Source organism: Pelodiscus sinensis, chromosome 1, assembly GCF_052426305.1.
Source record: "Pelodiscus sinensis isolate ZL-2025 chromosome 1, ASM5242630v1, whole genome shotgun sequence".
Taxonomy (NCBI): domain Eukaryota; kingdom Metazoa; phylum Chordata; order Testudines; family Trionychidae; genus Pelodiscus; species Pelodiscus sinensis.
Window position 1 is genome coordinate 108,424,065 of NC_143052.1, and position 24,697 is coordinate 108,448,761.

At 43.2% G+C, this 24,697-nt stretch overlaps 1 protein-coding gene across 10 annotated transcripts in view; it reads left to right on the forward strand.

The window, feature by feature from the left end:
* CAPRIN2 (caprin family member 2) overlaps window positions 1–23,421 on the forward strand; it is an 80,660-nt gene extending 57,239 nt beyond the window's left edge. For 5 of the 10 annotated variants that reach the window (XM_075940655.2, XM_075940633.2, XM_014579704.4 and 2 more), the window contains 7 exons: window positions 2,700–2,807; window positions 3,632–3,784; window positions 12,710–12,893; window positions 16,552–16,731; window positions 18,643–18,746; window positions 20,569–20,635; window positions 22,496–23,421. In XM_075940655.2, coding sequence (XP_075796770.2) covers window positions 2,700–2,807; window positions 3,632–3,784; window positions 12,710–12,893; window positions 16,552–16,731; window positions 18,643–18,746; window positions 20,569–20,635; window positions 22,496–23,064 — 1,365 coding nt within the window. In that variant the 3' untranslated portion in view covers window positions 23,065–23,421. Of the gene's footprint in view, window positions 1–2,699; window positions 2,808–3,631; window positions 3,785–12,709; window positions 12,894–16,551; window positions 16,732–18,642; window positions 18,747–20,568; window positions 20,636–21,503; window positions 22,002–22,495 lie in introns of those variants that run through there. The other 5 variants (XM_075940643.2, XM_014579705.4, XM_025190921.3 and 2 more) reach the window with 3 other exon arrangements.
* The last annotated feature ends 1,276 nt before the right edge of the window (window positions 23,422–24,697 follow it).

The following is a 24,697-nucleotide window of genomic DNA, read 5'->3' on the forward strand; positions in this document are numbered from 1 at the left end:
ACAGAATCAAGTTTATCTGTGCAGTACTTGATTCCACTATAGCCATGGCATCCCTCCTTCAAGATCGATTCAAAGCCTTGCAGGGCCTAGTCTGGTAGCTGTCTCTTGCCCCTGTGATCATGGTGAGGGCCTATCTATGCATTCTTGGCCACACGGCAGCATGCACATGCAGTGCTTTTCACCAGGCTCAAGATGTGCCTGCTCCAGCTTTGGCTGGTGTCCCCCAACTCAGCACATGTTCAAACAAGTAATTGAGGTTCTGCCGCACATCCTCCACTCCCTGCAGTGGTGGGTGGATGGAACTCCACAATATCCTTGCTGGTGTCACTTTCAGGCAGCCCCAGCACTCAGTTGAATTGGTATTCAAGGCATTAGAGAAGGCAGGGGAGCTTACTTCTGATCACTTCAAATTCAGCATCAGGGGCCCCAGAGCAAGGCCATCCACATACATGTCAAGGAGCTCAGGGCAGTCAAAGGTATGCAAAGTATTCTTACCTCACCTACATGGCAGAGTGGTCCATGTTTTCAGACAACACGGTCACCATATGCCGCCACATCATGGAGGGAGGGGTTTACTGTTTCTCTGATACTTGTGTCCACCATCACATCTCACTGGAGGCATGTCACCTTGGAGCTCACAATATAATCAAACTGAGGAGAGCTCTCATCTCACCATCAGTGGCCTCTCCATCCAGAGGTCACTCTTGTGCTCTTCCAGAACTGGGGCTCTGAACGTACTTGTTTGCAATGCAGAGTGCTCCACCTTCTGCTTGAGGATGGGTATAGAGGCAGGCGCTCCCTCAGATGCCTTCCTTCCCTTTTGGATGAGCAATCTCATGTAACACATTCCCTCCCATTGATCAGCAAGGTCCTCCAGAAGATCAGGCAGGAGTCTGCCGAGGTGATACTAATTGCCCCAGTGTGGCCTGGCCAGCACTGGTTCCTGCACCCTAATGAGCCTCCTGCAGCAGGCCCCTCATCTGTTATCATGTTTCCCAGATCTTTTGTTCCAGGAACATGACAGTCTTCAGCTGTTCCGTGGTTGAGCCAGCAGGAGATGGCATACTCAAAACAAGGTGTCTCTCACCTTGGTCAGTGCATCTTGCGGCAATTTCTGCCTTTCATCCACCAATCAAAGGGTGCTTAATCATCTTCTCACATCTTGTGCACCATTTTTTGAAGGCCCTGGAAAGATTATTGCCACAGGCTCTGACCCCTCTTCCTCAATGGGATCTTCCCTTGGTCCTTGCTAGGCTCAGGGTCCAAAACTTGAGCTGCTGGTCTTTCGTTACTTCTGTCGCTTAAGTGACTTTTCTCATTGCCAGTAAGTCTGTTTGAAGAGTTTCCAAACTCCATGCACTAAAATCTGAGCCACTTTACAGTCGTCTTCAAAGATAGACCATCCCCAACAATTCTCCTGAAGGTGGTCTCAGTGTTTCATATGGGCCAGGACATCCTCCTTCCAGTCTTCTACCCAAAGCTTCACATGACTAATGAAGGACATCTTCATGGTCTAGACATCAGGAAGGCCCTCATGTTCTACCTGGACAATAAATCCACATGGCCTACATGGATAGGATGAAAGGCCATTTTGGAATAATCCCAGAAGTAGATCAAGATGGATGACCACCTGCGTCTGCATGTGCTACGAGCTAGCAGGTATTCTAGCCTCAGACTTGGTCAAGGCTCTTTGAACCAGAGCCCAGGCCTCATCCACAGCCCCCTTTAGCAAATGTCCCTATCCAGGATGTGAGTCATAATACAGTATGATACTCAGTGCACCCTTTCGCAGCCCACTGATTATGCATTATGCTACGAACGATGCAGTGTTTGGTAGAACTGTAGCAATCCATGTGTTCTTGAGACTCCTTCTCTGCTCCACAGATACTGCTTGTGGTCACCTATGTTGAAAGGAGATGAGCACGCATTCAAAGAAACCTAGATGTGTTGCTCGTGTCCATTCAACCTTCCACCCTTCTTCCCCCTCTGGAGTTTCCCAGCAAAACAGAACTGAGGGAGGGACCCAAGAGCACCGTATGTAGCCTGGCCATGTGCATGTCACTCCAGGGGGCACTGATCCTGGTCTCATAGGGATACTGCTAAGGGAAGAACTTCTGGCACCGGTGCATGTGGCGAGTACACACACTTACGTTGAATGGACATGAGCAACATGCTTTCAACGCCGGTTACAGAAACAGGTAACTGTCTTTTTTGAGCTTTATAGCTTGGCACAACTTGGATAGATTTTTCACAAGAAGAGCAAAAGGCACATTCTTGACACTCCATTCCTGCCAAACTTAAAATTCCTGCTACAAAGAATGGGGATACTAAGTTGAGAAGACTGCAAAAGTTTTCCCTTGTTCTGTTCAGCAACTGCTGAATGAGTGACTGAAATTTTCCAAACTATTCAGCCTAGTATGGAAAGTATCTGCCTAAATGGTAAGTTTGGCCCTGCCTATAATTAAGGGGACTCCATATTAACCTTACACAAGTCAATATTTGAAATCTTCAGAGGCTAAACAGGCTGAGTGTACATCTTTCAAGCTGCATATCAAGTCTTGTAAGATCTAGATCAGAGTATATCCAAAGTGAATCATCGTTATCTTTCACTACTGCAACACTTTTTCCAATTATTTCCCTATTTCTACAACGTTCTACGAGTAACTAGATTGCATCTGTCAAGGTTTTTGTTCTTTCAGACATCCAAACCGCTTTCTCAAGAGACTGAGATTTCATCTCAGCCACCTTTTCAGACAAGTCCATGTGCCTCTGAGCCAGTTATAGCCAAGAACATTGAAATTGCTCAGGTGAGTTAACCGTATGTGGAAAAGCAGTTAATTTCTGTTCATAAACTTAACTGGAAAAACTCAGTCAAAATTAACAATGTAAATTTGACTAGATGCTTCTGAACTGAATTGGGTTTTGTTTTACTTAGTATGCTAAATACTTGGTATCAATAGTATATCTCAACTGGAAGCCTTCATTTTGTTAGCCTTTCTCCCTGCTTAGAGTGAAAGGCTAACTTAACAGTCTATGGTGCATGGATATTCTGCCAAAGCATTTTTCTGTGCTGATTGAAGCACCCTTCATTTTAGCATTGGAAGAGACAAATATGGAGGCTTAAACAGTATTCATGTATTTGCACATAGGCATTGATTTGGTGCTGAGTTAACAGCAGACTGTTTCAGCACTATATTACTGACCACTTGGGTAAAAAAACCTGAGCCTTTCTGATGGGAAAGAGGTCACCATACTTGTTCCTCAGTTCCAGAGAGACTACTTTCTACATTTTTGAGGTGTACTTTAATCTTCATACAGTAGCAGATGCTTTATAATCTTTCCAGTTGTGAAAAATGCTGTCTGGTCATGTTGTAGCTTCCTTTTTGTAGGGAGTTGACAATAGGTGATTGTTTAGTAGTCAATGGACATTGTTTCGCTTAATCAGTAGAATGCAATAGAAGTACTGATTATGAGGATGCACAGCAAGATTTGAAACTAAGCAAAAGCTATTCTGCTTTGCATGTCCAAATGTAAAATTGTAAAGAAGTTAGCGGTGTAGGCATTAGAAAACTAATTTGTTACTGCCTGATTACATGGTAAAGTCACTTGATGTTTTTTTGGCTCCTCTCAGGCAGCTATTCCTCTGCCAAGAGAACCAGAGTCACCTCTACCTACTTCAAACACTTCCATGTCACCAGTATCACAGGGGCAAACCTTTCAATCTCCTCCAGCAAGCAGCAGTTCTGTTACCATAAATGCAGCTCCCTTTCAGGCTATGCAAACTGTAAGTATATCTCTTATCATGAATACTTTCCTATTTAAGCTCTACAAGAATATTTAAAATTACTTCAGCTTTAAAATGGTTAGATGCACTGTCTCCGGTCTAGCTCAGAATTTGATAGCACGTACTGTAACGGAGGACCTGTCAATATTAGTCTAGTCTTAAATTTTGGCAGCTCCTACCTTTCCTTCTGTGTTTCATTAGTAAGCTATCCCCATGACATGAGGAGCTCTTCTGCAGCTATTGTGTAAGTTAAAATCAAGCACTACACCTTGTTAATGATCAAATTTGTATTTATAATAGGCTAGCATTTGCAGATGACGGAACTCCTAATATGCTAACTTACTCATCTCATCTGCTCATAAAATCTCAATTCAAATTAGTCAGGACCCCTTATTTGTAACCTTTTCACAGCTGAGAAATGCTAAACATAATGGAGACAAATGAACTTTTGATAGTACAGGTTGTACCTCCCTGATCTGGCACCCTTGGGACCCGACCAATCTCAGATGAGGGAATTTGCTGGACAATTGGAGGTCCCTTGACACGAGCTCCTCAGCCTGCTGCCGGCTCCTTTGGCCCAGCTGGACTGCCTGCTGGCCAGCTCCAACCCTAGCCCTAGCCCCAGCTCCGCTGTTGTCGGGGCAGCACGTAGCCCCTTTCCCTGCTTCTGGCTGCTACACTGCCTGATGGAGATTGTCTCTGTCTTAGCCTCCACCCCGCTGCCAGCACATGGCCCCAGCCTGGCTTCCCCTTCCAGGCTGCTGTAGCTGTAGCCTCAACCTGGCTGTTGGGTGCCAGGCAGGCCCATCACATTGCTGCTAATGCCACCCTGGCCAGGCTTCCTGTCTTGGGCTTCTGTGGTCCCAGCAGCCCTACTGCTACCAAACTTGCTAGGCTATGCCTCTCTCAGCTGCTGGCCCTCCTGCTCCGAGGCTCTTATCTGGCGTGACCATGGATGTTCGTGGAACAATGATGTTGTAGGACCAGAGAATCCCGGGTTTGGGAGGTACAACTTGTACCAGCAAGGATGACTACAAAGCAAAATAAGACATTACTTTCAAATCATGGGGCTGGCGTGTTGTCTAAAGTTAAAATCTGAATTTTTTGATCAATTCAGATGGTAGTGGTTTTATAGTTCACTGAGCTGTGGCCAGCCATGCCTGAAGATTAAGGTTTTGGACCTGTTTTCAGCTAAGGAGTCAAGTCTGTCTGACTTATTGAGAGACACCAATGCAAATAAACCACGTGAGGGGAATTAAAACTGGAGATGCTTGTTGAAAGCCATGCTTCTTTAAATGGTAGTTCACATGGATTCTTCTTTGTGCTCTTGAGAGATCACATTCTCCTTGCTAGCTGACTTGGAGTTGTGTACTAGGTGTCCTTGTGAAACTCTGCTCTCTCGTAGAAAGGGTGGAACTTAGGGTTCCTATAGCAGTGGTATAGAACTCGTGCCATTTTGTTCTGCTACTCTGCATCATGCTTGTGTTTTTTGTGTTCGCATTGTTACTGTGTTTTGCCAGGTGAGCAAGAGATGATTAGATGCTCCCTATCCCACGAAGGCTCTGTATGGTGGGGACAAAATCCTGGAAATTTGCCACGTGTCTGAAGTTTAGTTGCCACTTAATAATGGGGTCCCTGTGACTGTCCATGTATCATGCCTACTCAGAACAGACTCAGTGGTGGAGAGGGCTTCCTAAAATAGTTCACTCGAACATTGTGTGCAAGCCTCCTTGAAGATGAAAAAGATAGGTAGATATTGCTCTTCCAGCTCGCATTCCTTTAATCCTCCATCAAAGTATCAGGAATCCTACCACATGCTTCCTGCTCTCTCCCCCTTGGGTAGCATAATCGGAGTTGACTAGGGATTCAGGGGAGGACTGTCAGTTACCTTGGGCTAACACAAGCTATCACCCCTTTTGTGTTCCATCCTAGTACTTACATTTGTATTACCCTTGGATGCTCTGGAAGATACAGCCATGTTCATGCAAATCTAAATCTTATTCCTTCAGGATGGGGATCTTCCCCGGAAGGGGAGACAGTATAGATTAACTGTCAGGTCAGCTAGTGCAGCTTCATTCTGTAAAGGCAATGAGAAGATTCTCTTAACTTTCCCTACAACTTCCAGGGAGGTCCAAATGACAATTGAGGCTCTTCACTGAGGGTAAATTAACTTTTAGTTCCAATATGAGAGGCCCTCCATTTACTAAAGGACTCCAAGGTGACTGAATTCCAGTTCCAAGAAGGAAATAAGACCAATCTTCCTTCAGGCAGCAACCTATTGCCCATTACTTATCAACCTCAGGATTTCAGAGCCAGTGAAAGAAGCATGAGAACATTAAACACTTGGTGCAATCTGATTGTGATGCCCAAGATGAGCTGAGGGCTTAGATTTCACAATGTTACATGCTTCTCTTTTTAAACTGACTTTTTACATCCCTAGATAAAACTAAGATTTTTAGCTGTTACTGCAGAGCCCACAGCACATGTATAAAGCTTAAATAAGCTTTATACTGCAGAACCCACAGTAAAACCTTCCTGGGCGCCAGGCTGGCAGTTCCAGTGTGGGAGAGGAAGTTTTGCCGCAGCCTTACATTGTTATACCGTATTTAGAGGAGTTATTTTTATTTCTGGTAATTCCATCCCAAAATTCAAATTGCATAGTCTTAAAGTATAGCGACAGAACTTTATAAAGGCTGTATCGAGGCTGAAGAGTTTTTCTGGGATACGGGTGGTATACCAGAAAAGCTCTGCCGTGTCCAGGGAATGCATCTACTTTTTCAGAACTGTTTCTGAAAAAGCAGCCACATTCTTTTGGCAACCCTGTATTCCTCTCCGTGAGAGGAATACAAGGAATGTTCTGGAAGAGGAAGTTTTTTCAAAACTTGGCCCATGTAGATGGGCCAAATTTCAGAAAAGCCTCTTCTGGGAAAAAAGGGGAAAAAGGTACGCGGTTTGCGATTTACAATCTGTGTATCCTTTTCCAATAACTCTGCAGTCTAGACATTGCCCACCCCAATCTATGGCTATAATTTTTGATGGGGGGGAGGGGAATTCCAAGAATCTGGAAAGAGGTCAAGGGCACACGTTTCAATAAGGCAGAGATGCAGAATCTGGAATGGTGGTGGCATGCAGAAGGAAGCTTGGGTAAGGGATTAGCATGTAGAAGCAGATGTGGGATGTGGAAGGGAGCTGTGACCTAGGGCAGTAGACTGGGGTGCAGGGATTTGGGTTGTGACCTAGGACAGAAGGAGGATGTACAGAGTCCAGGAAGGGGGCAGTGGGTTTTGGTTGTGTGAAGAAAGGGACAAAGCTGGAGGGGCTGGGATACCAGAGGCAGGCTATGGCTGGGAGACGCTTACTGGGGCAAGTCGGGCCAACAGGAACAGCTAACAGGAGAGTTTGGAGAGGGAGGTTAGAGGGCACTAGTGACTTCGGACCTTCTTTAAAACATAACTCTTAGAAGAATCTATATTCCAGAGGTTTAAAAAGAATCCCATTTACACCTAAACTTATTAGAAAAATGCAGACAGAAGCCCAGCAGCAGAGTGGGGGCTATCCTGTTTATTGCGTCAAGTGTAACATGTATGATTACCTGCCCTGTGGACGGGTGGCGTGTATGTGCACTCGTTGCAAGGAGCTCCTGATGCTCAGAGACCGAGTTTGGGCTTTGGAGTTCAGGGTGGCTGAACTGGAGGAGCTAAGGGAGGTAGAGAGCTATGTTGATGAGTCTTTCCGGGACACTGTAGTACTGTCCCACCTCCAGTCTGAGAGCCCTAGTGCTCTTAAGGGGGATGAAAGCCTCAAGGGAACAGGGCATTCAATGGGAGCAGAGGGGAAACCATCCTGTAGTTGGGACCCTCCTCCCAGAGGATGTTGCGGTATCCTCTCGCACTGAGGATACCTCTGAGGGGGAGGGAATGCCAGTTAGGAAGAGGCAGGTGTTAGTAGTGGGTGATTCGATTGTTAGAAACATAAATAGTTGGGTTTGTGATGACCGGGAGAACCATATGGTCACTTGCCTGCCTGGTGCGAAGGTTGCGGATCTCTCGAGGCATCTAGACAGACTTATGTGGGAGGAGCCGGTGGTCGTGGTACATGTCGGTACCAATGATGTAGGGAAGGGTAGGAGAGAGGTCCTGGAGGCCAAATTTAGGCTGCTAGGAAAGAGACTGAAATCCAGGACCTCTATGGTGGCATTCTCGGAAATGCTTCCAGTTCCACGTGCAGGGCCAGGTAGGCAGGCAGAGCTTCAGAGTCTCAATGTGTGGATGAGTCTCAATGTAGGGAAGAGGGGTTTAGATTTATTAGGAACTGGGGACACTTCTGGGAGAGGGGGAGCTTATACAGGAAGGATGGGCTCCACCTAAACCAGGGTGGAACCAGACTGCTGGCACTAAACATTAAAAAGACCATAGAGCAGTTTTTAAACTAAGAGATGGGGGAAAGCTGATTGGTGCGGAGATGCATGTAAATCGGAGGGAGACTTCTCTTAGAGGAGAATCCATTGATAGAGACTCTCTAAGCTGTAGTCAGAGAGGAGGGGAGAGGACAAACCATGGGCCAGAGCAGACAAACAACCGCATTCTAGTGCATCAGGGAAGTGCAGACAAATAACCAGTGGCAAATTTCTAAAGTGCTTGTACACAAATGCTAGGAGTCTGACTAAGATGGGTGAACTGGAGTACCTTGTATTAAATGAGATTGACATAATAGGCATCACTGAAACCTGGTGGAATGAGGAAAATCTGTGGGACACAATCATACCGGGATATAAAATATATCGAAAGGATAGAGCAGGCCGGGTGGGTGGCGGAGTGGCACTTATGTGAAAGATAATGTAGAATCAAATGAAATAAAAATATTAAGTGAATCAACATGTTCCATAGAATCGCTATGGATAGAAATTCCATGCTCCAATAATAAGAAATTAGCAGTAGGGATATATTATCGACCACCTGACCAAGACAGCGATACTGACATTGAAATGCTGAGGGAGATTAGAAAGGCTACCAAAATAGAGAACTCTATAATAATGGGGGATTTTAATTACCCCCATATTGACTGGATACATGTCACCTCAGGAAGAGAAGCAGAGAAAATTTCTCAATGGCTTAAATGACTGCTTCTTGGAGCAGCTGGTGCAGGAACCCACAAGGGGAGAGGCAATTCTCGATTTAGTCCTGAGTGGAGTGCAGGGTCAGGTCCAGGAAATAACCGTTACAGGACCGCTTGGGAATAGTGACCATAATATAATAACATTCAACATTCCTGTGGTGGGAAGAACACCTCAGCAGTCCAGCACACTGGCATTTAATTTCAAAAAGGGGAATTACACAAAAATGAGGAGGTTAAACAGAAATTAAAAGGCACAGTGACTAGAGCCACATCCCTGAAAGCTGCATGGAAACTTTTTAAAGACACCATAATAGAGGCCCAACTTAAATGTATACCCCAAATTAAAAAACATAGCAAGAGACCTAAAACAGTGTCATCGTGGCTTAACCACCATGTAAAAGAAGCAGTGAGGGACAAAAAGGTATCTTTTAAGAAGCGGAAGTCCAATCCTAGTGAGATAAATAGAAAGGAACATAAACACTGTCCAATCAAGTGTAAAAATGTAATAAGAAAAGCAAAAAAAGATTTTGAGGAACAGCTAGCCAAAAACTCAAAAAGAAATAACAATGTTTAAGTACATTAGAAGCAGGAAGCCTGCTAAAAAACCTGTGGGTCCCATAGATGATCAAGCTATAAAAGGATCAATCAAGGACGATAAAGCCATTGCAGAGAAACGAAATGATTTCTTTGCTTCAGTCTTCACGGCTGAGGACGTTGGGGAGATTCCTGAATCTGCACCGTCCTTTGTGGGTGATGAATCTGAGGAACTGTCCCGGATTGAAGTGTCATTAGAGGAGGTTTTGGAACAAATAGAAAAACTTAATGTTAACAAATCTCCGGGACCGGATGGCATTCATCCAAGGGTTCTAAAAACTAAAATGGGAAACTGCTGAGCTATTATCTGTGGTTTGTAACCTATCCTTTAAATCAGCTTCTGTACCTAATGACTGGAAGGTAGCCAATGTGACACCAATATTTAAAAAGGCTCTAGAGGCGATCTTGGCAATTACAGACCGGTAAGTCTAACTTCAGTACCGGGCAAATTAGTCGAAACAATAGTAAAGAATAAAATTGTGAAGCATGTAGAAGAACATAATTTATTGGACAAAAGTCAACATGGTTTCTGTAAAGGGAAATCCTGTCTTACTAATCTATTAGAGTTCTTTGAAGGGGTTAACAAACATGCGGACAAGGGGGATCCAGTAGATATAGTATACTTGGATTTTCAGAAAGCCTTTGACAAGGTCCCTCACCAAAGGCTCTTGTGTAAATTACATGGCCATGGGATAAGAGGGAAGGTCCTTTCTTGGATTGAGAACTGGTTAAAAGACAGGAAACTGGAAAAGACTGGTTAAAAGACAAAGGGTAGGAATAAATGGTAAATTTTCAGAGTGGAGAGGGGTAACTAGTGGTGTCCCTCAAGGGTCAGTCCTGGGACCAATCCTTTTCAACTTATTCATAAATGATCTGGAGAAAGGGGTAAGCAGTGATGTAGTAAAGTTTGCAGATGATACAAAACTGTTTAGGATAGTCAAGACGGAAGCAGACTGTGAGGGACTCCAAGAAGATCTCACCAAACTCAGTGATTGGGCAGCAAAATGGCAAATGAAATTTAATGTGGATAAGTGTAAAGTAATGCACATTGGGAAAAATAACCCCAACTATACGTACAGTATGATGGGGGCTAATTTGGCTACGACAAATCAGGAAAGGGATCTTGGAGTTATCGTGAACAGTTCTCTGAAAACTTCCACGCAGTGTGCAGCGGCGGTCAAAAAGGCAAATAGGATGCTAGGAATTATTAGGAAAGGGATAGAAAATAAGACACAGAATATCTTACTGCCCCTGTATAAAACTCTGGTACGCCCATATCTTGAATACTGTGTACAGATGTGGTCTCCTCACCTCAAAGATATTTTGGCCTTGGAAAGGGTTCAGAAAAGGGCAACTAAAATGATTAGGGGTTTGGAACGGGTCCCATATGAGGAGAGGTTAAAGCGACTGGGACTTTTCAGTTTAGAAAAGAGGAGACTGAGGGGGGATGGGATATAGAGGTCTATAAAATCATGAGTGGTGTGGAGAGGGCCGATAAAGAAAAGTTAAATAGAAGAACTAGAGGACACCAAATGAAATTAACGGGTAGCAGGTTTAAAACGAATAAAAGAAAGTTCTTCACACAGTGTGTAGTCAACCTGTGGAACTCTTTGCCAGAGGAGGCTGTGAACTCTAGGAATATAATAGAGTTTAAAGAGAAGCTAGACAATTTCATGGAGGTTAGGTCCATAAAAGGCTTTTAGCCAGGGGATAAAATGGTGTCCTTGGCCTCTGTTTGTCAGAGGCTGGAGAGAGATGGCAGGAGACAAATTGGTTGATCGTTGTCTTCGGTCCACCCTCTCTGGGGCACCTGGTGGTGGCCACTGTCGGTAGACAGGATACTGGGCTAGAAGGACCTTTGGTCTGACCCAGTAAGGCTGTTCTTATGTAAGTCCTGGCCAGCAGGTTTCTCAGCCTCACAGCTGGCTGCCCCAAGCGGTCTACCAGGGCATGAAAGGCAGGGAGCCTGGCTATGTGCATCTGAACAGCTGGGAGCTTGATGGGAGGTACTTCACACACTGTCTGTTCAACCAGGCAGCTCCCATTGGCCAATGGGAGCTGTGATTGTGTTGGTGGGTGAGGAGAAATGGCCAGTGTGCAAAAGCTCTCCATTCCTCTTCTCTCCCTTCACCTGGACAAACAGAACCCCTCAGCTGGTTTTTGAGTGATGTGCAGGTGTGGAACAGGCAGGGAGCCTGGCTGAGGCTCCTGATGTGTCCACAGGCCAAATCCAGTGGCTTGGCAGGCAGGATTTGGCTTGTGGGCCACATTTTGCCTGGCCTTGGTAGTGGCTTGCTTTCCATTTATTCAAGCTGTTTCCCCAGACTTTGTCGTATGTCTATCACTATACCATAGGATGGATGGGTACCTCCGTATGAGATTTGCAATTAAAGGTAGACACTAAAGTGCTTGCCTGGCTAGGTACAACTTTGAATTTCTTGCATCACCTAAAGAGAACGAAGATCCTTATAGCACTCAACCACTTTACAAGTCATTAGTAATGTTTCCATTACTAACATCGCTGAAGACCAAACAAATCGTCCTTTTGAGGTCCTGAACTTGTCCATGCACCATTTTTAAAATCTTCTCCCAAAAGCATTTTTAGTACTGACACTAACCATAAAATAGTTTGTAGCAGCTATTTTTTCTGAACTGCCTTTTCTTGGTTAGATTGTGTAGTAAAAATGAAAGCAGAAAAACTGTGTGGTTAGCTGTACAGAACTTGTTTCCCAACTGAAAATTCTCTCTTGTGGTGATAGGAATCTCAGTAGCGACATTAGCACAACAACGAATATCTCTGCACTAGGATTTGGGTTTCAGTGAGTTTGATAAAAGCAGACTATTTCCAGCAATAACTAATATCTAAAGTTCTTACTGTGATGCTTAACATCTGGTATTTGAGGATCAGGGGGCTTCCCTAAAGCACTGAAGTCTAGGGCTGAAGTCCAAGCTGACAGACTCTGGCTGGGGTGGAGGAAGGAGGGGAAACTTATGTAGCCCCTGTGCCTTAAATTCCTGTTTCTAATAACAGGTGAACTCTCCCACACTGAGACAGGAAATGCTTCAGGGCACGAATTCTAACCTACTAAGGAATATGTTGGGGTGCCACACAATTAGGCTCTGAACTTAGTTGGAGTCTTTAGGTGCTATTGTAGTATAAATGGTGAGGTATTGAACAGTTAAGCAAAATCTTAAGTAAAACATACTTTTTTCCAGGTATTTAAGGTGAATGCACCTCTGCCACCTCGTAAAGAGCAGGAAATAAAAGATGACTCCTCGTATACTGCAGGATATAACCAGAGTTTTTCAACAGCAAGTACACAAACGCCTCCTCAATGCCACTTACCGTCCACGCATGTTGTAGAGCAAAATTCTCTTTCACAAGAAACTTTGCCAACAGGTGAGATTTTTTGCATAGCTATCTTACGTGCCACTCTAGCTGAAATGCCTATCAAATTGACACTTCACTCCATTAGTCCAGAGGTTCAACAGCCAGTACATGGACTGGCAGCCCTGCTGCCTGTTGGAGAAGAACTGTGTGAGTGGCGCAGTGGGCGGGTGCTCTGGGAGTCTGTGGTGGGCCTGCATCTGCTTGCTGCCCACACAGCGTGGGGCGCAAGGAATGGGGGCAGGGAGGTGTCTCATGCCTCCCAGCCCTGGGGAAGATGCCACCTGAGGTGTGGCACAGGCCACATCAGGAGATCCAGAGCAGCAGCACTATCCAGCCATAAAGCACATGCTTGGAACAGGATTCCTTCAAATGATGTCCCCATGAGTGCTCCACTGTGGGTGTCAGGCTCATCCAAGTGCCACAGATTTCAGGCAGTGTCCAGTCAGGCTGTGCATGGGTGAGAGGCGCACAGTGTTCCTGCCTTTGAAGTTAGTGCGCGCTGCCCACCTCTTCTGTTCCTCCTTCGCTGCCTTCCTGCTGTATTTGTTTGTAACTTTTGAAATGGGTTCAACTGCTTTGAGCAGCTGTGCTGTACAGATGGTATATTAATATTGTACCTGTAATATTACTAGTGTTATCTCCATCTACCCTCAGAATTTACATTTCTATAGAAAATAGAGGCTTCTAGCTTCAGGATGAAGCATGTATTTTCCTTCTTTTTGGAACAAGTGTTTGACTCTTGTAGCATACTTGTTTGGAGAACTCTTCAATTACTCTGATGTAGTTAGAAAGGCCCTGGGAGCAGTGGAGAGGGGAGAGCTATTTTTTGCTCTGAATTGCCACTGCTTCAGAGGGATTTGAGCTAGGGATGTAAATGGGGAAACTGGTTAACCAGGTATCACAGGCCTGGGCAAAATACCCTCTGCAGGCTGGATCTTGCCTGTGAAGCAACCAGATCCAGCCCATGGATGCGGCAGGGAGCCTCTAGCAGACTCCCTGTTTGCTCCACCCCTGTGCACTGCTGAGAAAAGCGGCTATTGGGAACTTGGCGGGCTCTGTTTGAACATCCCCCACATAATCCTATTGGCCAGTTTTTGGCCAGTGGGAGCTGCCTGTTAATAGGCAGCTTGTGAAGCACCCTCCCCACCCTGGCTTATAGCTATTCAAAAACCACATGTTCCCTGCAGCTTGAGAAGGCTTCTGGTTGGGAGTCAGGTAAGTCTCTCCCAGTCAGAACCTGTCTCTAGCACCCCAACCCTCAGTCCCCTAACCCATGTTACCCAAATCCTCTGCCCCATATCCTATTCTAGATCCTGCACCCCAGTCTCCTGCCCCAAGTCTCAACCTCCTGCCCTTGGTCACAGGCCAAATCTCTCCACCCTTTCCTGCACCCTAGTCTCCTTCCCCAGATCACAAACACCTCTTGCCCAAGTTCACAACCCAGACCCCTGCACCCTAGTTTCCTAATCCAGGTCACAATTGCCTCCTTCACCAAACTCCCTCCCAGACCCCACACCCTTTTGTGCAACCCAATCCCTTACTATAAGCTCCTTATTGCACCCAGTCTCCATCACAGACCCTACATGTCCTCCATTAAAATGGAAGAGTGCAGCCTTTGACCAAATTCTTGGAGTGGCCCCTAATCAAATTTATTGCCCATCCCGAGCTATCCAGTAAGCATTGGTCATACCAGTTAAGAGCTGCTCTGGCCGAGTGCCAGTTAGCAGCTGGGCACCATGGTTAAGTGTAACAATTTCTGTTACAGTTAACATTTTTAAAATCCCTAATTTGATGTATGGGGATTGATCACTGCCCCCTGCTAGAAGTGCAAGTTCTGATGGTGATGCTGGTGTGGCTAGCATTGAGAGAGTACTTGCAGGTAAATTGTTTTTTGGGCATTGTTTTTCATTTTTTGGCTCTGGGTTCCATTCTGTTAGCATTGAGCTGGTAGATCTCATACTAAAGCAATCACTTTATGTTCTTCTTAATTCACATTCATTTTGAGTGTACAGAGACTTATCTAGTCCTTAATTTAAACCACACAGTACTAACTAGCAATGATAACACTTACTAAAAGTTACTCAGCACCAAGTACTGTATGCCCTAATGATATTAGAGAAGGTAAACAGGAAAGCCTTTTAAGAACTCTAACTTAAATGTTGCAGCTTTTCCCACCGTTTACATTTCACTTTCATGGAAGGATACATGGAAAAACAAAATTACTTGATCCATGTTATGAAAACTGTGTTCCTTTAAAAAAAAATTCCCATAAATTTAAGGCTTTTTTCTTGGAGATAAAAGTAACAATTCTCTGTATTGTGTTTAAGTTGTAATTAAGAAGGAGGTTCTCAGTCCATGGCTGGATCTTCTAGCAAGCCCCAATCCAGTCCAAGTCAAATCTGAGCCTAAAGATTTTTAAATTTCAGACCTAAACAGAAGCATGACTAGGTGCAAAGGCAAATCAGGAGCCTGTTGCTTAGGAAATCAACACTGCTGATTTGTCGGTTTATAAATAAGTCATTCAAACCTTGCATTCAGATAAGCCTATTCAGTTGCCTTTGACCTCTGAGATACTATGTTCAGCCAAGGGCAGAGCTTTGTTCTTAATCCTGTCTGAAACAGGGATATCACAACCTGACAGTCTTGTCTATTTTGAAAAGTAGAAATCTTGACAATCTTATTGGGGTTTTATAGAAAAGGCATCTATCAAGGCTCAAGACACTCCTGCATACATTACAAAAAGTTAGAATATACAACTTCCTCACCCATAAATTTGATTCCCTTTAGAATAAGGGTGGGGAATCTTAGGCCCTGAGGCCAGATGCAGTGCTTGGATCTGGCCTTCAGGGCTCTTCTTACCCCCAGCATTGGGGAGCCTACGCTGGCACTCCAGCCCCCCTTGGTCCCTGCTCAACTGATTTTTAAGCAGGGTGGGAGGGTTTGCTCAATTGCAGCCCAATTGTGCTGGAGCACTACCTTTCCCTAACTATAGACGGGCTGCTCCAGCCTGGCTGGAGTACCCCTGCCTACAGTGGCCCCTTTTAAAGAGCTAGGCTTGATGGTTAACGGTTAACATCCCTACTGGGAATACAACCTTCATCAGAGGAGGTTAGTAGAGACAGCCAGATGTGGTGCACCCAGTCTCAGAAACATCACCTCACTCTAATTTGGACTGAGCATCAGACAACTAGCTCTCACTTGTGAGCCAGAAATATTCATAGTGTAGTATGAGTCCAGCAGCCACAGTACATTTATTTTTTACTTTTGCCACCTAACAGCAGGACTGTGCTGGCTTAAAACATTGAATAAACTTGCAAATGTCAATATAGACTCAGTTTGCCATGGCTTATCACAGGAGGAGTATATAGCGAGACACTTTAAACAGACCTGGTTTGAATCTGTCCAGAACAGGGTCAACCAGATTCTTTTGGGAAGTGGAGGGGTTTGATAGTGATACTACTTGTAACAATGTCTGCCTTGTGCATCAGTTGTGTTCAGTGGTGAATTGTACAGAAACTTCTTGTAGGAAATGAGGAACATTTTTTTCTTACTACAGGAAATTCTGTAAATTGTAGTGGATTTAGAATTTTGATCAGTGATTTCAATGCTGAAATAACTTACAGGTATAATTCACGGAACTGTCTAACCTGTTAATTTTCTTAAACAGTTAATTATCAATCTGATGGAGCTGTTCCTGTAAGCAATGGAAGCCTCGCCTTTTATCCAGCACAGACTGTTTTCCCAAGACCCACTCAGCCGTATCTGAATAGTCGTGGATCTGTTAGAGGATCTGCAAGAGGTGGGAGATCACTGACCAATTCCTATCGCTCTCCTGGTGGATACAAAGGTATACTTGCACATATTTCACCAGTGCCCTGTGAATAGATCAGTTCTAGCTATGAGGGGATATTTCCATGAATGAACCCGAAGAGCTAATAGCATTGAAATTGGAAGTGTAACATCATATATGAAACACAAAATACTCCTCTGCCAATTTCTATAAAATGCTGAATAAACCATGTGGTGCTTCAGTGAGTTCATGCCTGTTGGAGCAAAGGCACTCTAGTCCCTCAAGTCTCTTCTGGACCCCTCTTGACACTTCTAAAACAGGAATACTTTGAACTGGGAGAGGGGAGAACTGGAAGGAGAGGGCTTGGGAGGAGGGTGCAGTTCTAGTCAATGTACCACATTTGACAATTCTGCTATAGAGCATGGTCCTACAGTTTGACGAGGTGGGTTTCATTCAATCTAAGTTTATAAAAAGGTAACGCTTCTATCAAGTTGAGTCTGAATCCTCATTTTCTAAAAGCAAGTCATCTTGACTACCCTGACACTTTTCTTCATTTTCTGTTAGTTGCTGCTACTGCTTTGATTTTTGCTGGTACTGGTAGCTTACTGTGTTCACACTATAACTACAAATGGCCTCTTGTAGTAGCAAGAGCTAAAATGAGTAAATTTCCATGTAAATTTGTCACTAGTTTGATTACAATAGTTTTCTTTTTTGGCAAAGTAGAGCAATCATAGAACCATAGAACTGGAAGAGACCTCAAGGTCATCAAGTCCAGCCCCTGCTCTAGGCAGGACCAATTCCAACTAAATCAACCCTGCCAGGGCTTTGTCAAGCAGAGACTTAAACATCTCTAAGGATGGAGACTCCACTACTTCCCTAGGTAACCCATTCCAGTGCTTCACCACCCTCCTAGTGAAATAGTTTTTCCTAATATCCAACCTGGACCTCTCCCACCACAACTTGAGACCATTGCTCCTTGTTCTGCCATCTGTCACTACTGAGAACAGCCTCTCTCCATCCTCTTTGGACCCTCCCTTCAGGAAGTTGAAGGCTGCTATCAAATCCCCCCTCACTCTTCGCTTCTGCAGACTAAACAGACCCAAGTCCCTCAGCCTCTCCGCATAAGCCATATGCTCCAGCCCCCTAATCATTTTGGTTGCCCTCTGCTGAACCCTCTCCAATGCGTCCACAACCTTTTTGTAGTGGGGGGGGGGGGGGCCCAGAACTGGACACACTACTCCAGATGTGGCCTCACCAAAACCAAATACAGGGGAATAATGACATCTCTGGATCTGCTGGCAGTGCTCCTCTTAATGCATCCTAATATGCCATTAGCCTTCTTTGCTACAAGGGCACACTGTTGACTCATATGCAGCTTCTCATCCACTGGAACCCCCAGGTCCTTTTCTGCAGAACTACTACTTAACCAGTTGGTCCCCAGCTTGTAACTATGCTTGGGATTCTTCCGTCCCAAGTGCAGGACTCTACGCTTGTCCTTGTTGAACCTCATCAGATTTCTTGTGGCCCGATCCTCCAATTTGTTTAAGCATTTGGGCTTAAAATCTGACATCTCTGAAAGGCATTGCTTTAAAGTTCTGCATCTTATGCAAGCCACGTACTTAGTCACTCTTATGACAGAGCCATTTGAATTAATACTTAATATCACACTCTTGTGTCTGGGTGCTGTTTTTGTAAGTTCAGAAAGAACGTCATTAATGTAATGTCAGGTTCTTGCAGACATCTACCATGTTCAGAATAAATGAGTTCTAATAAAATACTGTTAATGAGCTATAAATTTAGATGTCTGATTGCCATGCTTGTGAATTGCACACACAGCTTCTCTGAAATGGAATAAATTGTACTTGTACACATTTTGTAAACTTTTTTAATCGATGCTGAAAATTCCCAAAGGGAAATTCTTATTTGAATGCGGGCAATAACTGACTGACATTTTAATTTTATTTCAAGCAGGTTTTGATGCTTATAGAGGATCCCCATCAATACCTAATGGCAACTATGGCCAGATGCAGTTTCCTAATAGAGATTACCCTGGAATGTCATATTCTCAAAGGGTGAGGATTTATTTTCTTGTAGCTTTCATGTGTCCTGTTTTGTGGGACGATAAGTTTTTTGGCTACAAACTAGGAAGTAAGTTCAAATTTCATAATACAAAAGTTGATACAGCACACAGTGCTATTTTTAAGTTGACTGGTGTTTCAGAGAGCTCTAAGTTCTTTAGTTGGTAGAAATCAGATTATTTTATTTTTTATATTATATATATATATATATATATATAAATAAAAAAATCTTGGTTGATAGCTGGGTTTAGACCTGAAGCTTGCCTCTGACAAAACACAAACAGGATACTGTAGAGAACTTTTTTAGACATAAGGATAGTATACATTGAATGCTTTGTTCTCTCCTAGCGGGTTAGCTGCTGTTGTCATAAAAATTATTAATCAAGATTTTGCTCATTTCACATCCTTTGGGAGGAGGAAAACCTGCTTATTTCCATTTTTCAGAAGGTTGCATTTAGTGATATAAACCATGAACGGGTTACCTTATCATATGATGCTTACAGTTAATAGGCACCTCACCTGACCAAGGTGGAGCTGACCCTTGGCTGGCAGCATACTATGGACAAAGGGCTGTTACTTCGATGGACCCAGCTGACCTGTGCAGTGCCAGGCAGGGGCTGCTTCTGCCCACCTGGGCCCACTGTGGGTGCTGCCAGGTGGCCTGGTTAAGCTATAGGTTTAACTGGTTAAATGTTTTAAATGTGACTTTTATATTCCTAGTTGCATTAGATAGCCACTCTGACAGTTTACCACAGGCATCTATTGTCCTCAGCGTTGTATGTAGGAAAACAATAGTTTGGACTGTAGAGCCCTTAATGTCATCTTAATTCTAGCTAGTGTTTCCCAATGCCTCTTACTTTACTCTGGATTGGGAAAGCAAGTTGGCTGATGTTCAAAGTAGGTAGGGCTGGTGGATTTACTGCATGCATGTGCTCCCTGTTGGGAGTTCTGCCTACCCCAGCAGTATCTTCTCTACTTCTGGGTTCCTGTGAGCACTAGTAGCCAGTACTGTCTCAACCTAAACATAGTTATTAAGGTTCTTCTTCGGGTAGTCCCCGTGGGTGCTCCACGTCTGGTGTCGGGCTGGTCCCGGCGCCAGACGTGGAGCACCCACGGGGACACACCTCGAAGAACCATCGTTACTGCACCAAAGGTGAGTAACCTCTTCTTCCTCTTGGTAACAGACTACCCAACTATTTGTTTCGTTATATTGAGATGGGATTATTGGAGTATGATATACCGGGGGCTACCACTGATTGAATGGTCATATTAAATAGCACTACTCATATGGAGTTTTTTCAAATGACACTAGTTTGACTTGCACTGAACTGCAAATAGAAATACTATAATCAATTTTAAATCCTCATGTGGTTTGAATCCTGGCTAATTAGAAGTTATTCAAACTCCTGATGTCTGGGATGCTCAGGCTAACATGACAAGGGGGGTTTGCTGAAGGTGCATAGTGGTAAATAAGAGGCTCCTGTGCTCTGAAATGTGTTCTTTTTTTCTAACTGGTTCAGCACTTGTGTTAAGTTTCAAGACTACAGCAGTATCTAAGGAAGGAGAATGAATGGCTGGAATTCCACAAATAGGAAGTTGATCAATATTGATTTAGTCTCTGGACATACAGAAAGCAATTAATTATCATATTTTGTACATCAAAAATAAAAATTCTCCATCATGTACTGATTAACTCTCTAAGCAAACTAAGTGTACTAGAGTGAATAGCCTGAATTACAGAATGCTAACTTTCTGTTTGGCAGTTATATTCATAATACTCCTGTTTTAACTAATCTAGTACTTTTGTTTTTTACAGGATGTTAATTACCAGCAGTGCTATAAACGAGGAGGAGTAACGAGTGGTCCTCGAGCAAACTCAAGAGGTAGGACTAACGTGATATCCTCAACCATGTACATAAAATATTGAAATACAATTATATTCTGAATAGTAATGGTGAAGGCATTGGGGTTGCAAATAACTTAGATCAATCTTCTGCTGTTTCCAAGTGTAAATCCTTTTCAAATTGAGCAGTAAACTTTGGGATCTCCAATTTAAGTCCTTCCTAGTTGTTAAAACACTGCAAGTACTAAAGATTTGGCCATTAGAATAGTTAATTAGATCTGTCAGAATTAGTCTCCCATAGCTCCAAGTCTGCAGCATGAACAGAAGTAGAGAAAATTTAGTAATATGAACAGAGATATACACAGGGTGTGAATCTTGCATCCTGTATCTGGTAGCTAATGCTATTTCACTTAAGTCTTCAGCCAGCTAAGTATATATAGCTACTCCTCTTATTTTAACCCTTGTCTATAGGTAACCTATCTATCTAGCGAATATATGGGTTCCAAAAACTTGGGGCAGGGTTACACTTATGTCTAATAGGTTTCAGTATGAAGCTGTTATATTGTAGAGGCAGCATAACTTCCAGGTTGGAATATAATCACTAAAGAGATCTTGAAATTACTGATATTGAAATCTGAGTACTAATAGCATATTATGTATCAGAAAAATTGCCAATTAAGACATTATGGAGTGTGGGGAAAATTAGCCTCCTATGAGTGTAAAAGAGGGTCTGTGGTTTATTGCTCAGCATAGAATAAGTAAGGGAGTGAGTTGCAAACCAAAACCTTAACTTGTTTACTTTTTAAAACAAAATTTTGGTTTTAAAGTTACAGGAAAGCCAATCTTGTGTCAGCAACTTTTAGTACTAAGATCTGATCACGAAATTTTTAAGAGTTCTTGTGTTTTAGGTTACAGACGAGAAAATAGACAGGAGGAAAATTGCTCATCAGTTAGAACTCGAGGTGTAACACATGGTAGAGAGTACTTCAGAAGAAGGGAACTGAGCAAACCAGATGACTGACTGAGAAGTGAAGAGTCTAAAACAATCTCGTAGCAGAGGACAGACAGATAATACTTCAGTCAGTTACCAATGGAGTTGATATAACTTTGTGTTTCTCTATTACATATACTAATGTTTTAAGGTCTGTTTGTAGGAAAAACAGAACTTGCCTTGAACATTTGAGGTGACTTCAGTTTAAGATACCCACTAATATTATTTTAATGGAATGTTGTAGTAGTGTACTTCATCTAAAAACTCGGGCACTTGAATGAACCGTTAATGTAGCTTTTTACTTTTTTGTGGTGGGGGGTAGAAAGCCACTTGAAAATGGCTCAATTCAGATTAAGGCATTAATGACCTTGATAGTAGTACTCCATTCCTTATTGTCTAGAGTAAGCAGTCAGGACACAGTAAGACTGCTTTCAGATTATTGAACCTAACTTAGCTTTCATATCTCCTGAAAGCTTGAGGTGCTTCTGAAACCTTAAACCTCCAATTGGTCACCATAAGACCTTCAGCTAATCAGTAAAAATAAACACCCCTACTGACAATCTTAGAGTTGGTGTGGTCTTTGGAATTAGACATACATGACACACAGTTCAGCTAAAGCTGTATGTATAGCTGCAGTCATATATCCTTTAGGATGTGGAGAAAGAATAGTGACAATGAAGAATCTTTTATTTTGCAAGGTAGTTTTGACAATGAATAAAGTTGTTTGTTCTCACAAGGCTCCTTTGACTATTATTTTAGTAATTGCAGTATGCTTACATATATATACAATAAACCTGCATGCAAAAAAACCCCATAAACTTTCAGGTCTTAACCTTAAACCTGTACTTTGAAATATATCATTCTGTCCAATTCTAAGAATCATTTATTGTTGCTAATGATCTTTAACAGCAGGATGGAGTGATTCTTCTCAGGTGAGCAGTCCAGAAAGAGACAATGAAACCTTTAACAGTGGGGACTCTGGGCAGGGAGACTCGCGCAGCATCACCCCTGTTGATATGCCGGTGACAAGCCAAGCTGCTACCATACTACCAGTGCACGTTTATCCCCTCCCACAGCAGATGAGAGTTGCCTTTTCTGCTGCTAGAACATCTAACTTGGCCCCTGGAACTCTAGATCAGCCCATCGTATTTGACCTTCTGCTGAATAACCTTGGAGAAACTTTTGATATTCAGCTTGGTAGGTTTAATTGTCCAGTGAATGGAACCTATGTCTTCATCTTCCACATGCTGAAGCTAGCGGTGAATGTTCCACTATATGTAAACCTTATGAAGAATGAAGAAGTCCTTGTGTCTGCATATGCTAATGATGGGGCTCCAGACCATGAAACAGCTAGCAACCATGCTGTCCTACAGCTTTTCCAAGGGGACCAGATCTGGTTACGTCTGCATCGGGGTGCTATCTATGGAAGTAGCTGGAAATACTCTACCTTTTCAGGGTACCTCCTGTATCAAGACTGAAATCAATACAATGTTTACAAAAGCTGTTCCAAACAAATTGGTGGAGGGGGGGGGGGAGAGGAAGAAGTAGCTTTGCACTTAATACCAATATCATAGAAATATGGTTCCATTATGTGGGAGATGGTGGTCCTGTTTGCTAGGTGAAATCCTGGATTCAGTTTCTGAATCAGCACTAATTTGGCACTTTATCAATTGTGATGTAGCCTTGCTAGTTAAGCTGTGAATGTATATTATTTGCACTTATCCTTTAACTGTATTAATGTCCAGCTTACTACACTACTGATATAATTGCCTCGAAGTATGGGCTATTCACAATGCCTTGTTGTGCCTCAATAAAACAAATTAATATGCATTTTAGTATTAAACTTGATAGTGGTTTTTATTGATAAAATTCCTAGCCAAAAACCTGGTCTAGCTTGTGGTATGAAGTATATTGCATTTTTAACAGGAAAATGTAGTCTTTACCCTGAATTTTAAGAAATGGTGAATTTTTTAGATAAGACCATTGTTTCTTCCTCTTGTCAATGATGTGTTTTCAGGATTTTTGTCCTTTCCAGTGCTAAATGAATCAATGAGATGGCTTGCTTACTACTGTTACTGGTATTGTTAGATGTTTCAGTTAAGAACTTGCTCCTGATTCACTGTTACCTTTTCTTACATGTACCTTATTTTAAATGTCCCAGGTACTCTAGCTATCTTTCTATGCTTTTCCATGGATGTTCACTTCATCCTTTTCAGTTTACAGCCAGTTAATACACTGCCTAGTCTTAATTTTAAAGCAGTTCCTCCTGACCTCCATCACTTCTGCATATTCCTCGTATTGAAAGCACTGGTTAAGTGCTGTGTAGAGGATTTCGTATATAACCCAAAATCACACTTGAGTTGGCAGCACGTTTGGGCTTTCTTAAAGCTCTTGACCGTCTCCAAGGTTATTTGGTAAGATTGCTTTTAAATCTTGCTAAGTGTACAGTACTTGGATGTCTTACAGTTCAGATGGAAAAGTGTAAACTGAAAGGTATCTCAGGATCTTTCCCACTTGCATCTAAAATTTCATAATGCTTAATATGCAAATCTAATTCCTTCTTTAGCTTAAGTTAATTTGGTCTCACTTATCCCTGTAGCAGTTCATTAGGTAGCTTTTTAGTGTAATATTACTGTATATCAAAGGTGTTCAACCAGTGCTCCATCTGCATTGGTTGCTCATGTCAAGTTAACTAAAGTATTTAAGTACAGTCTAAACTGGGGTTGTGCAAGATGTTGCTCAGGAGCCGGGGCCAGCCCACCTAATGCTTTGATCTGGCCTAGAGATGTTAAGTTTAATTGGTTAATCGAATAGTCAATGCAAATTGCATCGACTATTTGATTAGTCGATAAGGGTGCTTCTGCCTTTGAAGTGTGGCAACAGCCCCGGGCTGTCTCACTTCAAAGGTGAAAGGGCTGCGGGGAGTACAGGGCCAGTGGGGGACTCAAGCAGTCCCCCACTGGTCCCATGCTCCCTGTGTTTCAAAGCAGCAGTGGAGTCCCCAGCTGGCCCTGTGCTGCATGCAGCACTGCCACTTTGAAACACCCCCTCTGCCAGAAAGTGGCAGTGAGGGGGAGAGGAAGAGGCAGCAATGGGTGGGAAGTGTGACTA